Raw genomic sequence first — 15,950 nt, forward strand, 5'->3', positions numbered from 1 at the left:
ACATCCCAGCTTGGGCCAGGTACCCAATTTATTGGCCATCCCCTTAGGTGAGGCTGGATAGCTGGGTTGACTGTGGGCCAGCTGTTGTGACGAGGTTTCACATCTGTCTGCCACTCTTATACTATGAAAATATTTCTGTATATCTTTTTATCGGCTTTCTTGCTTAATTTCATGTTACATAATCATTACAAATATTTTTGCTATCGTACTGCTCATTATTTGGCTTGAAAGCACCATCTTTTCAATACGTTCCTTGACTTAAAGGACAGTTACTCTAAGATTTTTGATGATTGATTCACACATGTTTATTTTCCTGTAGGGCTTCTATGTAGGCACTGCAATAGTGCTTGTTGTTGCATGACTATGTTCAGATTTCTCATTGAATTAGGGATTAAGATCCTGGGTGCATTAAGTAGTGTGTACAAGTAGAGATCATTTTCTTTAAGGGCAAAAATAGGGGTTTGAAGGTATAGTACTCCTGACAGTGTTGTTTAAATGTAAATCTTGGACCTTAAAGTACAGAAGAATAGAAGAGTGTTGATACTTTGGAAATGGAATGCTTAAGAACAGTATTGTCATGTGAGGCAGGTTGATCATTTAATGATTGACAATGATAGTGTACTGATTGTTTCATTCTCATTGAAAGCATAAACCAGGATTAAATGTTTCAGACACATTAAGAGAGTGAAGAAAGACTTGCAAGAATAAAATAGAATAGAATAGGTTTATTTACTCAGACTTTTACAAAAAGTATGGAGCACAGCTCCTTAATAACATTACCAACTGTCTTAAATATATATCTTAAGATTTACATATGAATAACTAAACAGTATTACTAGTCAGTAATAGTTAGTTACTTGTCATTACATTAATTCATCTAAATATACTAAGCATTGCTTTCAGAAAGAGGTATAGCTTGTTAAGATCAATTACATTAGTTTACATTAACAAAATTTATTTGAGTTGACCTAGATTTATAATAGTTTGGAATATACTTATTTTGCATCATAACAATATCATAATTTTCACACTGGAATGATACTTGATGTTCATCACCCACAACATTAGCATCACATTTACTACAAGTACGATCTTTTCTACACATGTCAATATCTACCAACAATTATTGGTAATGAATTTTTACAATCACATATTCTGCTTAGTAAAATACATTTACTTTTCAAGAATTTTACAAGATACTCCTCCATGCGAAAATATATATTTATACATGCTATAATTACTACAAATTGAATTTGTTAAGTTGTTAGTCTATGAGGATCAATGTGTCAGAAGTGAGGAGAACAATAGAAACAAGGAGATGGAAGGATGGAGTGAGAGGCATTAGGATATTAGACCCTGAACATTCAGAAGGATGAGAGGTGTGCCTTAGATCAAATGAAATTGATAACTGGTATATCTGAAGCATTATTTGGAGCCAGGGCATATGAAGCAACCAAGATAAGCCATGCAGTAGTCTACATGGCTTGACTTTGAGTGATAGGCTCTGGCTTCAGAGTATTAAACATGACAGGTAGAGGTTGGATTATATAGATAAGGCCATCATTCAGTTTTCCTGGTTTAGCTTATTGTCAGCCTTTTATACCTTGAAAACCACATTGCTCCAATTCACTCCCTTAGAAATTTGGTATCTATTTCATAAATTTATCATTTCCTGCATTAGTGAGGTAATGCCAGGAACAGATGAAGAAAAGGCCTCATTTTTCTTACGTACACTCTAGTTGTCATGTATAATGGACTGACACCAAAGCCTCCTGTCCACAACTAGGCTTCACAGACCTTTCTGTGGTTCTCCCCCTGTTCACTTTATTCGTTCTGGATTAGTTCATTGTCAGCAATTTGTACCTTGATAACCACATTGGTCCAATTCACTCTATCCCTTACATGCCTCACACCCTCCAGCATGTTCAGGCCCCAAGCCTTCAAAGCATCTTTCAGACCAGCCTTCCACCTCCTCCCAGGTTTTCCCATTTTCTTTGTTCCTTCCACTTAGACAGCCCTTCCATACTCATTCTCTCTATATGTCCAGACAATTTCAGCACATCCTCTGAATTCATCTCATCATACATTCTACTCTTACTGCATCATGTCATAAACCCTCCTTCCACTATATTTTGTCCTCAAGCATTTTTTTTTTCAACACGTTCACAATTTACATTTCTGTTAGACTCAGACCTCGCATCCGTATAGCACTGATGGAATTATTATATCAAGCATTCTTGTCCCTTAAAGACTGACCTCCCTTTCTGCACATTCCTCAGTGCACTCAAGACCTTAGCCCCTAGCAACCTTCCATGGTTTGTATTTGCTGCCAAATCACTTTGCAGAAATCAAAGCACTTCAAACAAACACACCAGATAACCTATCTCTTTTCACTGCATAGCATAATAAACTTGCTGTTATTCGCATATGCACTCAACTTTCTCCTTTCATACACCCAAACCAAGACTCTAGCTTCTGTAATTTTTCACTTGAATCTACCACCATTCCCATATCAACAAATCGGACTTACCTCCTAGGCCCCCCACCCCCAACAGAGTGCAGATATTAGAGAAGTATTTACCCAGTTTGTTATATGATATTTTAGTGGACCATACTGTTATATTGGGAATTCCTTGAAGATTAATTTCAGTTTTGCAAACTCAGAGATTTCACACAGCATTTATGAAATGAAGGAGACTGTACGAAGGGGCGTTTATATGAATTAAGTTGATAATTGTAAAGCTTTATTAGTCAAAAGATATTTAAAAGAAAAGTATTTCAGATTTGGATGCATTATTTTACAAATACTAATAACAGTGACATTTTCACTGCATAAAAAATTAGCCTAAAAATTCACATGTTTACACCTACTGTGACCCACCATAAATTATTTTGCTTCTAAGCTCACTCAGTGTTATAAAATGAGAGAGAGAGAGAAGCCCAAGTCAGTTGCATTTAAGAGTAAACTTAAATTTAAAAAGATTTTCATGATACTATGTATTGAACATGAATAATGAAAGCTTAGTTATTAATATGTATACATGATGTTAGTATTCACTTTGTACATAAGAATCGGTCATTCATTAATATACTATGTTCTGTTTCATTGTAGTATTTGAATATATATATAAATTACAGTCTAATGCTAAACTGGAAGCAATAGTATTTTGCTGTATTACATTTGGTAATTTGATCTGATACATTGATCAAGAATACTAATATTAGCTTTGAATGCTGAACATAAACTTGTATCTTACCAATGAGAGAGTGTTATGAATCATGTACTTGTATTTCTGCAGTCTGCATTTAAATAATAATGTATTTGATGGAATAAGTTTGTCAAAGAGCAGTACTCAAATTTATATTTGGCTGCAATAATGAGAGCTAGCTGAAGACGAGTGTATAAACATGTTAGTATCTTAAAGTTAATTTGGATATCAGATATGGTGTCCAGCACCCTAACTAGTTTTGGTAACCACAACAATTTTCCTCGGTCCAATAGATGCTCTAGCTGGGAGTTGTGATCATTCTGAAAATCAAGAATTGTTTAGTGAGAGATGTGGGCATTTCACTCCATCATTGCTCTTTTTGATTCACCATATCTCTGGTAGGTGCACTATCTTGCCCAAGGATGACTTGAGACTATGCAGGGCAGGTGTGACTAGCTCCTTGAGGTGAGTAACAGGATTCCTCAGAGAACTGGATACTGTATGATACTTTATATTTATATTTACATGAAAATGGGTTCATTGTGGGTGTGCATGTGCCACTATTTTGTCCCTAACACTAATATTCTGAGGACTAACCAAATCTTCCTTGATGGTTTTCCTAGGTTGCAAGGTTACAGTGGATTATATATGCAATAGCAAGCATTTATCTTTGTGAGATTTGTTGATGTGCATTTTTTATGTGATATGAATTAAATTAGAGAATTATGAAATGAAAAAATAAGAAATTAAGTACCTTATGGTGAGTAGGAGACAAAGGCCTGTAGGTCAGTAGTAGCCATTAGTACGGGTGTCCTGACGATGGGTTGGCCGTGGGGGAGGCACAGGTCTGTTGGAAGACCATGTGCATTACCAATATGAAAATAAAAAGAAAAATTTTATTCCCTCTTGTTGAAGCATTATAAAACTTACTGGTGCAGAACTGATATACCAGGGCTTGTTTGTGAGTTGAAGGGTTCTGATTTTGGAGGATTATACATAACAGCAAATGAGTGCCATTTTTTCATCTTTTCCTAGCACTACTTCATTAACAAGGGAAATAATTTATGCTAGGGTGTTTGTGAGTCTTTAATCAGAAGAATAAATAAATGTTATGGAGGTCGATGGTTGGGATAAACTAACCGGTAAGGCAGTGAATGCTGGCAGTTTACAAAGGTTCAAAAAGCTACTTGATATATATATATATATATATATATATATATATATATATATATTTTTTTTTTTTTTTTTTTCTACATTGGAGGCTCTAGTCACAGGCTAAAGCTCACATCAAGGCTGGGCCTTAATTGAAATATAAAGAGGTTAATGAAAGGGAAATAGAAGACATAAGGCAAAGTACATTAAAATTTCGAAAGAAGTGAAAAAGCCTGTCTTTTTAGAAGTGTCAGGTCATAGTTACTAGGAAAGTCTTGAGACAGAGAGTTCCAAAGCTTCAAAGTGTAGAGAAAGAAAGTTATCAAAACAGCTCACCCTTGAGTTGCCAACAGCCCAGTTGATATTGTTGTAGGCTGTCGTTGCTCTGAAGATAGTACTCACCATGGCTTGAGCATTCAAACTTGGTTACGACAACCTATACACCAACTGTACCAGGGACACACGAAACACTCCGTATAATACACTCACCCTCCAGAATAGTGTCGGTCGTTGTGGTAGGGATCACCAGTAAACCTGTTCAAAGCAAATTTTAAGCGTAGCCACCAAAATTTATAGCTTAGCCTAATATCCTTAGTAATTTACCTGCTACCTGCTTGGTTTTCCCAATTCAAGTGAAATATAATTCTGTATTTCCTATAGCAGTCTTTAGTAAATTTGCTAGTGTAAAACCAAGCAGACAGAAAAATTTAATTCAAAGAATGTTACCCACAAAATACAACAAACATTTTTAAGTTAAGACTGGAAGCATTTTATACCTTGAAGCAGTAAAAAGTCAGCATTTTTACTTCAAATTGGATATCAACCCTAAAAACCACATAATTCAGAAGAGAAATGATAGCAGAGATATTCAACAGAAAAAGCAGTTGAAGAAAATTATCCTTTTACTTAAGAAATGACTGAAAATCTAGCGAGGTAGTGCAAGGAAACAGACGAAAGAATTGCCCAACCCACCCACATACACATGTATATACATACACGTCCACACACGCACATATACATACCTATACATCTCGGCGTATACATATATATACACACACAGCCATATACATATATACACATGTACATAATTCATACTGTCTGCCTTTATTCATTCCCATCGCCACACATGAAGTAACAACCCCCTCCCCCTCATGTGCGCGAGGTAGCTCTAGGAAAAGACAACAAAGGCTACATTCGTTCACACTCAGTCTCTAGCTGTCATGTAATAATGCACTGAAACCACAGCTCACTTTCCACATCCAGGCCCCACAGAACTTTCCATGGTTTACCCCTGACGCACCACATGCCCAGGTTCAATCCATTGACAGCACGTCGACCCCGGTATACCACATCGTTCTAATTCACTCTATTCCTTGCATGCCTTTCACCCTCCTGCATGTTCAGGCCCCAATCGCTCAAAACCTTTTTCACTCCGTCTTTCCACCTCCAATTTGGTCTCCCACTTCTCGTTCCCTCCAACTCTGACACATATATCCTCTTGGTCAATCTTTCCTCACTCATTCTCTCCATGTGACCAAACCATTTCAAAACACCCTTTTCTGCTCTCTCAACCACACTCTTTTTATTACCACACATCTCTATTACCCTATTATTACTTACTCGATCAAACCACCTCACACCACATTTCCTCAATCATCTCATTTCCAGCACATCCACCCTCCTCCGCACAACTCTATCTATAGACCACGCCTCGCAGCCATATAACATTGTAGGAACCACTATTCCTTCAAACATACCCATCTTTGCTTTCCGAGATAATGTTCTCGACTTTCACACATTCTTCAACGCTCTCAGAACTTTTGCCCTCTCCCCCACCCTATGATTCACTTCTGCTTCTGGGGTTCCATCCGCTGCCAAATCCACTCCCAGATATCTAAAACACTTCACTTCCTCTAGATTTTCTCCATTCAAACTTACCTCCCAATTGACTTGACCCTCAACCCTACTGTACCTAATAACCCTGCTCTTATTCACATTTAATCTCAGCTTTCTTTTTTCACACACTTTACAAAACTCAGTCACCAGCTTCTGAAGTTTCTCACAAATCCGCCACCAGCGCTGTATCATCAGTGAACAACAACTGACTCACTTCCCAGGCTCTCTCTTCCATAACAGACCGCATACTTCCCCCTCTTTCCAAATTTTGCATTCACCACCTCCCTAACAACCCCATCCATAAACAAATTAAACAACCATGGAGACATCACACACCCCTGACGCAAACCTACATTCACTGAGAACCAATCACTTTCCTCTCCATATATATATATATATATATATATATATATATTTTTTTTTTTTTTTTTTTTTTTTTTTATACTTTGTCGCTGTCTCCCGCGTTTGCGAGGTAGCGCAAGGAAACAGACGAAAGAAATGGCCCAACCCCCCCCCCCATACACATGTACATACACACGTCCAGACACGCAAATATACATACCTACACAGCTTTCCATGGTTTACCCCAGACGCTTCACATGCCTTGCTTCAATCCACTGACAGCACGTCAACCCCTGTATACCACATGACTCCAATTCACTCTATTTCTTGCCCTCCTTTCACCCTCCTGCATGTTCAGGCCCCGATCACACAAAATCTTTTTCACTCCATCTTTCCACCTCCAATTTGGTCTCCCTCTTCTCCTCGTTCCCTCCACCTCCGACACATATATCCTCTTGGTCAATCTCTCCTCACTCATTCTCTCCATGTGCCCAAACCATTTCAAAACACCCTCTTCTGCTCTCTCGACCACGCTCTTTTTATTTCCACACATCTCTCTTACCCTTACGTTACTTACTCGATCAAACCACCTCACACCACACATTGTCCTCAAACATCTCATTTCCAGCACATCCATCCTCCTGCGCACATCTCTATCCATAGCCCACGCCTCGCAACCATACAGCATTGTTGGAACCACTATTCCCTCAAACATACCCATTTTTGCTTTCCGAGATAATGTTCTCGACTTCCACACATTTTTCAAGGCTCCCAAAATTTTCGCCCCCTCCCCCACCCTATGATCCACTTCCGCTTCCATGGTTCCATCCGCTGACAGATCCACTCCCAGATATCTAAAACACTTCACTTCCTCCAGTTTTTCTCCATTCAAACTCACCTCCCAATTGACTTGACCCTCACCCCTACTGTACCTAATAACCTTGCTCTTATTCACATTTACTCTCAACTTTCTTCTTCCACACACTTTACCAAACTCAGTCACCAGCTTCTGCAGTTTCTCACATGAATCAGCCACCAGCGCTGTATCATCAGCGAACAACAATTGACTCACTTCCCAAGCTCTCTCATCCCCAACAGACTTCATACTTGCCCCTCTTTCCAGGACTCTTGCATTTACCTCCTTTACAACCCCATCCATAAACAAATTAAACAACCATGGAGACATCACACACCCCTGCCGCAAACCTACATTCACTGAGAACCAATCACTTTCCTCTCTTCCTACACGTACACATGCCTTACATCCTCGATAAAAACTTTTCACTGCTTCTAACAACTTGCCTCCCACACCATATATTCTTAATACCTTCCACAGAGCATCTCTATCAACTCTATCATATGCCTTCTCCAGATCCATAAATGCTACATACAAATCCATTTGCTTTTCTAAGTATTTCTCACATACATTCTTCAAAGCAAACACCTGATCCACACATGCTCTACCACTTCTGAAACCGCACTGCTCTTCCCCAATCTTGTATACAAAAGTGGGAAGCGAACTGTGATACGCTCACACACTATAAAGCCAGATTATCTTTGAGCAATGGCAAACCCTATAGGTCAGAAAAACTGCCCTTTAGATATCTATATCTATGTATAATTGGGTCGTGCTCCTGAATAACTTGCCTGATATTGTTTGATGAACGATAATCTACCGCCATCACCAGAAATGATTGCATAAGTTGATGTTTCATTCTGACGAAACGTTTTATCTTGAGATATAGCTGATAACACGTGACATGTGCTGTCCCGATAACATGAACCCTAATTAAAATCATACCTGATTCGGTATTTCTAATGTTGATAACATCATGTTAATGATCATTACCGAGCAATATATATGCAACTATCGATCTTAGTTTTGTATACCCATTGCTTTCAACCCATACCAGTGTTCATGTTCCATATCCCACGTCGCAAAGCGCCTTCCAAATTGAAAAGTTGAAAGTCCTTCATACTGGAAAAAAGTCAGTGGACGACAAAGCCAGTCATATGATGATCTAATTACCTTTAGTAGCTGCATGAATCGATTTGTACCAAAGTGTTAATTAGGTGGTTAGGCTTTACGTGACGTGCTGGTATTAACTCGCCTTAAATGAACACTGAACAACTGTTAAGTATCAGTGAAACGTTATAGTAACTCATTATGAATGAACGCTGTTCCGAAAACTGTAATTAGACCTAAATTAAATTCCCAGTGCACTGGTTGGGAAGAGCGTTTGTACAGACTGGACAGGTAGTGTCGTGGGAAGAGGAGAACATGGCGTTACACCAATTGTTCTTATCTACTTCACAGCGGCCCGATTGTGGCCTAACCGTTACAAAGGTCTTGGCACCAGGAAGATAAAAAGCACTGGGCGTAGCGTTATATTATTACCCTTACACGCGAAACAAAATGGACTCGCCCAAGTGGCTATGTAACATTATCCAAAGACCTTTTTATGCAGTTGTGTGTTGCATTCAGACTAACTATGCTTAAAGGGTATTTTATTGCAGTTCTTTGCTCAATTACAGAGGCAAACACAGACAAAATTTTCATTCCTTTCCATAATAAAGTTTTATAAAAGTGTTATCAAAACACTTGCATGAAAATGTGGGTGATTCTGAATTATCCAAGGCTAGTTTGCATTCGTTAATAGTAGCGATTGGACGATTAAGGTAATTTGAGAGCAAATAATGTGTAAAGTTATCTTAACGAAATCTTATCTAATTTAACTGGTTTTAGATTAGGATTATGCTGCCTCTTTTCTGCCAGTTCTGGTCTGGTGAAGGTTCATATCGCTCTAAACCCTACCAAGAAATAAAAGGTGGAGAACGTGCTTTGCATTAGCGGGAGGATACTGATGGCCGTGAGCGTCCATAATGGTGGCAGCAGTTGGCCAACCTGTTGGCTGGGCGGACATACCCAATTGTCCTGGATAGGACTAAAAGGTTTTACGAAAATACTCATTTAAGACACATCCAGGTCATTCCTTCATGGGGAGCGAGCCTTCCCCCTCAGCTAAATTTGAGACGAGGTTTTGAGATTAAAGTCACCCAATCCTGCCGTGGCATTATATTTTTATATCCTGTTTACCTTTTTTTTTTTTTTTTCGAGTGTGTGTGGAAGGCTCAATATGCCCACTCGATGCAGTTTACAACTGCATCGAGTGATTAACGAAGTATATAGGCTCGGGGGCATATACTTTTTTGGGAGACTTGTACGTCATATTCACTTAATGCTACTAGTGTGTATCATATTCACCTCACCCAACCAGCGTGTATAATACTCAATATAATCCTCTGGTGTGAATATGACTTAATTTAAACCCGCCAAGGCTTTCCCCATGTTGATTCCTAGCCTAACCAATTACAGATCTTGCCTAGCTAGCACCACCAACCAACCACTGGGAACATAGTCACACCACACTGAAGAAATTTGTGATCCTCGAGTCTTACCTCTTCCGCCCAGCCTGTCGATACTTTGCTCTATTACATGAGCCAGTTGACCTAGTGTGTCCTGGTGACCTGGCGTGAGACTGGGGAACCTACCTTTCCATTCTGTAGCCGTCTTGTGGACGGCGGTAGTGGTCAGCTGGGCCGTCATTGCGACGGTACTCGTCTTTTCCCTCGTAGGCGTACCGCATGTCTCTGTAAACAAAGTTACTTTGTGTTGAATCTTCGTATTTCCCTGTATTTTACGTATACTTGAAACTGGTCAGCCTAATGTGGTTCAGCCAAATGATTACTCCAAGTTTAGACTAGTTTTGAGAGGGTTCTTTAGGTGGAAAATGATGGTATGGTCATGAAATTAGGCTTCGTTCTCTGTTGCCGTGGATGTTCCTGTATGCTTTACATACACAAACATGCCATTTATACACGCATGGTGTTACCGGGCTCCGCCTGCAAGAGGTAACACAGCAAGAGGAAAACGTTTCCTCTTGTGCCATCGGGAGTAACACGTCATGCCAAAGTACTTATTTCAAAGGTGTGTACATTTCCCAGTCCAAGACCCACCTCTTGATTGGGTTGTCATCTCGAAGGCGTGGCGGAGGTCCGACTTCGGCGTCCACTCCTGCCATGGCAGACGAAGCCGTGAGGGATCGCCTTAAGACCGTCACCTTGCCCTGCAAGCTGTTACGTCACAGCGTCACACGCGCGCGTCCGTCACCATCACCAGCAGGAGTTGAGTGAAGGAGACCATTAGGAAGTTATGAATTAATCCACTGATTAATGTCTGGCTACTAGTGGCTAAACAAACCAGATATTATTATTATTATTATTATTATTATTATTATTATTGATTATGATTATTATTATTATCATTATTATTATTGGTAGTAGAAGTTGCAGTAGGAGTACTGAGAGTACAATGAGTATGGTGAGATGTGGAGTTAATGAGGTGAATGGTGAGGAGGGATGGTAGATGATTAATTGATGATGGTGAAGTTAGAGAGTGAAGAGACATTATAGTGACTTTACAAGGTACAGAATCACTATAACTCCCGTGATAGCGAAGTCAGAAGACAGAATCATTAAACCCCTTGTGATAGTGAAGTCAAAAGGTACAGAACTCTAGCCCTCTTGATGGTGAAGCCAGAAGACAGAATCACTATAGCCCTCTTGATGGTGAAGCCAGAAGACAGAATCACTATAGCCCTCTTGATGGTGAAGCCAGAAGACAAAGAATCACTATAGCCCTTTTGATGGTGAAGCCAGAAGACAAAGAATCACTATATCCCTCTTAACAGTGAAGTGTATCACCAAACAACCCCATATGATGATGAAGCCAGAAGACACGCACGGAGCACCCGAGACCTTCCTGGTGGTGAGGGTGGGGGTGTCTTCAGAGGGTAACCTACACCACCGTACCTGACGATGAGGACGGAGTGAACGATGGAGGCGATGGAGAGGATGAGGCAGACGCCGCCCAGCACCCCGGCCACCACATACAGCTGGGTACTGATGTCAATGTCGCCAGCCTGGCAAAAACCACAACCAAAAGAAGACATGTTTTAATCGACTGGTGTACTACAGGGGCGATTTCTGTCCCCCAATATTTTAATCGACTGGTGTACTACAGGGGTGATTTCTGTCCCCCAATATTTTAATCGACTGGTGTACTACAGGGGCGATTTCTGTCCCCCAGTATTCTAATCGACTGGTGTACTACAGGGGTGATTTCTGTCCCCCAATATTTTAATCGACTGGTGTACTACAGAGACGATTTCTGTCCCCCAATATTTTAATTGACTGGTGTACTACAGGGGTGATTTCTGTCCCCCAACCTCCACTATACTCCTCAAGTACTCAATTTCATCCCCTCCCAACCCAGGAAATTAGGCCTCTTTTACCGGGGTATAACAGTGTGATAGTTGTTTTTGATCTTGACATCTGGAATTGGGTCATGATAAGAATATTTACCCCAGGGGTCTAATATTGCTTTTAGAAATTGCCTTGAGCCACAGGGTGTGTGAAGGACTAACTGCAGTATGCATACGGAAAATTTGCTCGCGAATACTTAATGTGATTACCCTAATTCGTGTGAGCTACATGTAATTACCGAGTGATTTTTCAGTGATTGGTTATGTGGCAGATACACTTGTGGATGTTGAATGTAATCACTCTAGTTCGTGTATCTTTCAGGTGATTACATGTGATTGTTTTTATGTGATTACTGAGTGAATGTTGAACGTAATCACCCCAGTTCGTGTCTGTTTCGTGTGATTGCAGGGTTAATGTTTAATGTAATCACCTTGTCACTGAACTGCAGTAGCAGTCGCCTTGCCATTCAACTATTACTGTAATTAACCAGTTAGTAAATGTTTGTTATAATTACAAAGACCCATATTGAAATCATTGTCACATGGGCGTCTTTGTCGCCCATGTCACGGGTCGCGGTCGTCTGTGCCTCTTGTAAGCTGTGTAACACTTCATTTGATGTGTTGCATGTCGTTCTTAAGGTCCAAATCATCTTTCAGGTACATATGTGTCGTTAGACCAAGTCATTACAACATTAATTCCTCGATTTACATACCGACCTTTCGTCCATGTTAGATTATCTTGCCTGTCAGGAAGTATTATAGATAGATTAAGATAAGGGTTCATTTACTGATACCCTGAAGATAAGAGCCTGATAATATGCGTTAGTATTACATACGTACGAACACACATTAGAAAGGAATTTTCTCACGTAGATCAATTTTTGATCAATTTCCTGAAATTATAAATTCTAGATAAACGAAACGTATTAATAGCATTTATAAAGAATTAATCAAACGTTTTGAGAAATTTGGAGAGACAATCTCCATTTACATTTCTTAGACGGGAAAATATATATATATATATATATATATATATATATATATATATATATATATATATATATATATATATATATATATATATTTGTATAGTGTCGAATGTATATTGCTGAGGAATCTTTACACACGAATTTATTGTCTTTATGTTACAATAAACACAATCGCAAAGTAAGACAAGAATAATCGAAGATGTGGGTTTTGTATATTATACGACGCGTCTTTCAATGGCGTCATTCGGGTCTGCAGTGAAGCATTGTAGATAGGAGAAGAGAACGTACAAGGCGGTGGGATGGAAAAATATGAACGGGAAACGATGAAGGACGAAGGATGGACTTGCTGTATAGGACGTTGTATATACTATGTGGGGTTACTTGATGCTACACGGGAAACTGGCTTCTATATAGGTGAGGATATTCCCTCAAAGGCCCAGTCCTCTGTTCTAAACGCTACCTCGCTAACGCGGGAAATGGCGAATAGTTTAAAGAAAAAAAAAAAAAAAAATATATATATATATATATATATATATATATATATATATATATATATATATATAAAAGTTTGCATAAGAAAGACAATGAATGGTGTGAGAACTGGCCTCTTTTGGCTATCAGAGGGCATTTAGTTGAGGTTGGGTTTTTTAAAAATAGAGATGGTGTTGAAAAAAGAAATGGTGCTGAAAAATGGAAGTGTGCTGAAAAATAAAAATAGTGTTGAAAAGTATGTATGGTGCTGAAAAATAGTGTTGAAAAGTAAATGTGGTGCTGAAAAATAGAAATTTATGGTCACTTCAAAGTTGAATGAGTAACATAAATCTGTGTTAAGTATAAACCCTCGAAAAGGTATGGTTTTTAAGGCGGCTGTGGTACCCTTAGATCCTGCCTTTAATCCTGAGGTAGCCTCGTTCTAACCTAAGGCTGCTGGGTCGCCTAGATCGAACGAGTGCAACGAAGTAAGTGTCGGTAAAGTGAACTAAAAACCGGACAAATGCCACTGGCCTAGGCAGACAAAAGAAACTTACCGCGCAGGCGCTGCCCGCTAGGCTTGCGAAGAGGATGTATTTCAGCATTTTCCCCCCGATGGCTGACGAGGAGGAGCCTCAGTCTCCAGGGACGATGGCGTATCCCGGCAGCAACACACTCACACACTCGCCCAGGAGAGCGAGTCCTCTTGCTCTAGCCAAGTCGGTGGGACTCAAAATGGCGGCAAACTCCGCCCTTTCGTAGATAAGAGGTTTTTTTCTTTTATTTTTATTTTCAGCCTGAGAGAACAATAAGGACCTCTCAGGTCACCGACCGTAGAGGTCAGAGTTGCGGGTCACGCCTCACCTATGGAGAGATCAGTTTGCGTAAAAATGTACAGCAAGATAAGGAAGAGAGATTAGATACATGACGATAACAGCTGGTGAGGCAAGGACGGACCTGGCGCTCAGCAGACTGCTGCCCCCCAGACTACCATGATGTCAAGAAATTATTAACTTTATTAATCTAATCTGAGTAATGACGCCGATCACGGCGGGAATGCTTAAGCTGACGCAAGATTTTTATGTTGTTCGTTTTAAATCCTTTTTATGACGTAATGATAATGGACGGACGAACACACAGAAGATGATTATTATTAATACTAATTATTATTATTATTATTATTATTATTATTATTATTATTATTATTATTATTATTATTATTATCATTATTGTATAGAATATAGACGAGAGTTTAAGGAATGTCGAATCCGTCTTTCTTAGAACTTAGTTCTACTGGATGGGTCTATTTCTAGGCATTGGGGAGGCATTCTTTTCACTCTGAGGGTAGTGATCATACGTGAGAGAAAGACAATTGATTTGCACATCTTCCCCATCCATCTCTCACTCCGGCTCAACATCTAAAGGGAGAAATGCGAAGGTGTTCGAGGAGACAGGTTGTTGGTTTTGCAAATGATGGTCACATATCACTGAATTGATCCTCTGTTAGCAACGGTTCTGATGTTATTGATGCACAGTTGTATTGTAATGCATCGCCACCATTTTGTGTACCTTGCCAATATGTAAACAAGTTTATCAAGTTCATGCAGTTGGCAGATAACCTGTAGGATGTCAGTACGACCCCTCGTAGTTCATTTACCTTATATGAAGGTGAGGATCATTGACTTGAGATATCATCTGATGAAAATGTTTTAACAAACCGCGGATGATAGATCCTGATAATTGATTTATTGTTAACCAGACCACACAGGAATTTATTAGGTCTAAATATTATTTATTTGACGGCCAGAAAACAGTAATTACTTGGACATGGGTGAAGTATGAGATTATTATAATTCTTATATTGATCTACAGCATCTCTAGGTGTATATTGAGACAAAGTTGGCTGTGTATTATTATTATTATTATTATTATTATTATTATTATTATTATTATTGATACTGGTGAAGTTCTGGGGGAACTGAGCTGGTGGTGATTAAGATAATTATTTATTTGAAAGACAGTTAGCCTACATTAAGAGGAGTGTCTTATATTACTTACCTTGTGAATTGCTTCCTGTTTGGTGCAGTGGACAGATCGCACTACTGATGCACTGTAATCAGACATGTGAACTATTTTACACCTTTAGGTAACAACTGCTTTTACATTTCTGATTTTTGTGACCTTCAGAGGAAACGGTTTTGATTATGGGTGGAACAAACCCATTTACCTTTGCATTTTGACTGGCGTAGGTTTCACATCAGACACTGATCAACAGAAGAAAGAACTTAGTGGCTCAGAGAATGTGTGGAGACGTGTGTTTTCCATCACTGAGTCACAGAGAGAGTGCTCACCTCCAACCTCAGTTCCTGCATTGTTTGCAAATGTGTCTGTAAGAGTCAGTTTCCCCTGTCAGTTCATAGAGGTATGATTATAGTCTTTATCTTCAGTCGTGGTAAGGAAGACCTGTAGAAAATGTCCTTTTTCTCGTATTTTCTTGAAGTATCATCGACATATCATCGTAAGTTTCGACCTAGATTCTCCACAATATTACTTTTTACGATTATCAA

At 39.3% G+C, this 15,950-nt stretch overlaps 1 protein-coding gene across 2 annotated transcripts; it reads right to left on the reverse strand.

Moving 5' to 3' along the window:
• Positions 1-710: 710 nt before the first annotated feature.
• On the reverse strand, positions 711-15,728 carry LOC139764811 (uncharacterized). Of its 2 annotated transcripts, XM_071691753.1 has the most exons (8): positions 15,442-15,728; positions 13,941-14,247; positions 11,472-11,581; positions 10,617-10,733; positions 10,152-10,250; positions 4,851-4,895; positions 3,964-4,056; positions 711-3,529 (listed from the first exon to the last, which is right to left on the reverse strand). In XM_071691753.1, the coding sequence occupies exons 2-7, from the start codon at positions 13,986-13,988 to the stop codon at positions 3,996-3,998; spliced, it is 480 nt and encodes a 159-aa protein (XP_071547854.1). In that variant the 5' UTR covers positions 13,989-14,247; positions 15,442-15,728; the 3' UTR covers positions 711-3,529; positions 3,964-3,995. The 2 variants fall into 2 exon arrangements, with proteins under 2 accessions (XP_071547854.1, XP_071547855.1); XM_071691754.1 differs by lacking the exon at positions 4,851-4,895 and having other exon boundaries at positions 15,442-15,725.
• Between the last annotated feature and the right edge of the window lie 222 nt (positions 15,729-15,950).

Source organism: Panulirus ornatus, chromosome 51, assembly GCF_036320965.1.
Source record: "Panulirus ornatus isolate Po-2019 chromosome 51, ASM3632096v1, whole genome shotgun sequence".
Classification (NCBI taxonomy): domain Eukaryota; kingdom Metazoa; phylum Arthropoda; class Malacostraca; order Decapoda; family Palinuridae; genus Panulirus; species Panulirus ornatus.

Excerpts from the sequence above, each read along its gene's own strand:
- LOC139764811 (XM_071691753.1), bottom strand. The coding sequence starts at position 13,988 with ATGCTGAAATACATCCTCTTCGCAAGCCTAGCGGGCAGCGCCTGCGCG. Across the intron at positions 11,582-13,940 it reads TAGCGGGCAGCGCCTGCGCG|GCTGGCGACATTGACATCAG; the intron begins GTAAGTTTCTTT and ends GGTTTTTGCCAG. Across the intron at positions 10,251-10,616 it reads GATGACAACCCAATCAAGAG|AGACATGCGGTACGCCTACG; the intron begins GTGGGTCTTGGA and ends CTTTGTTTACAG.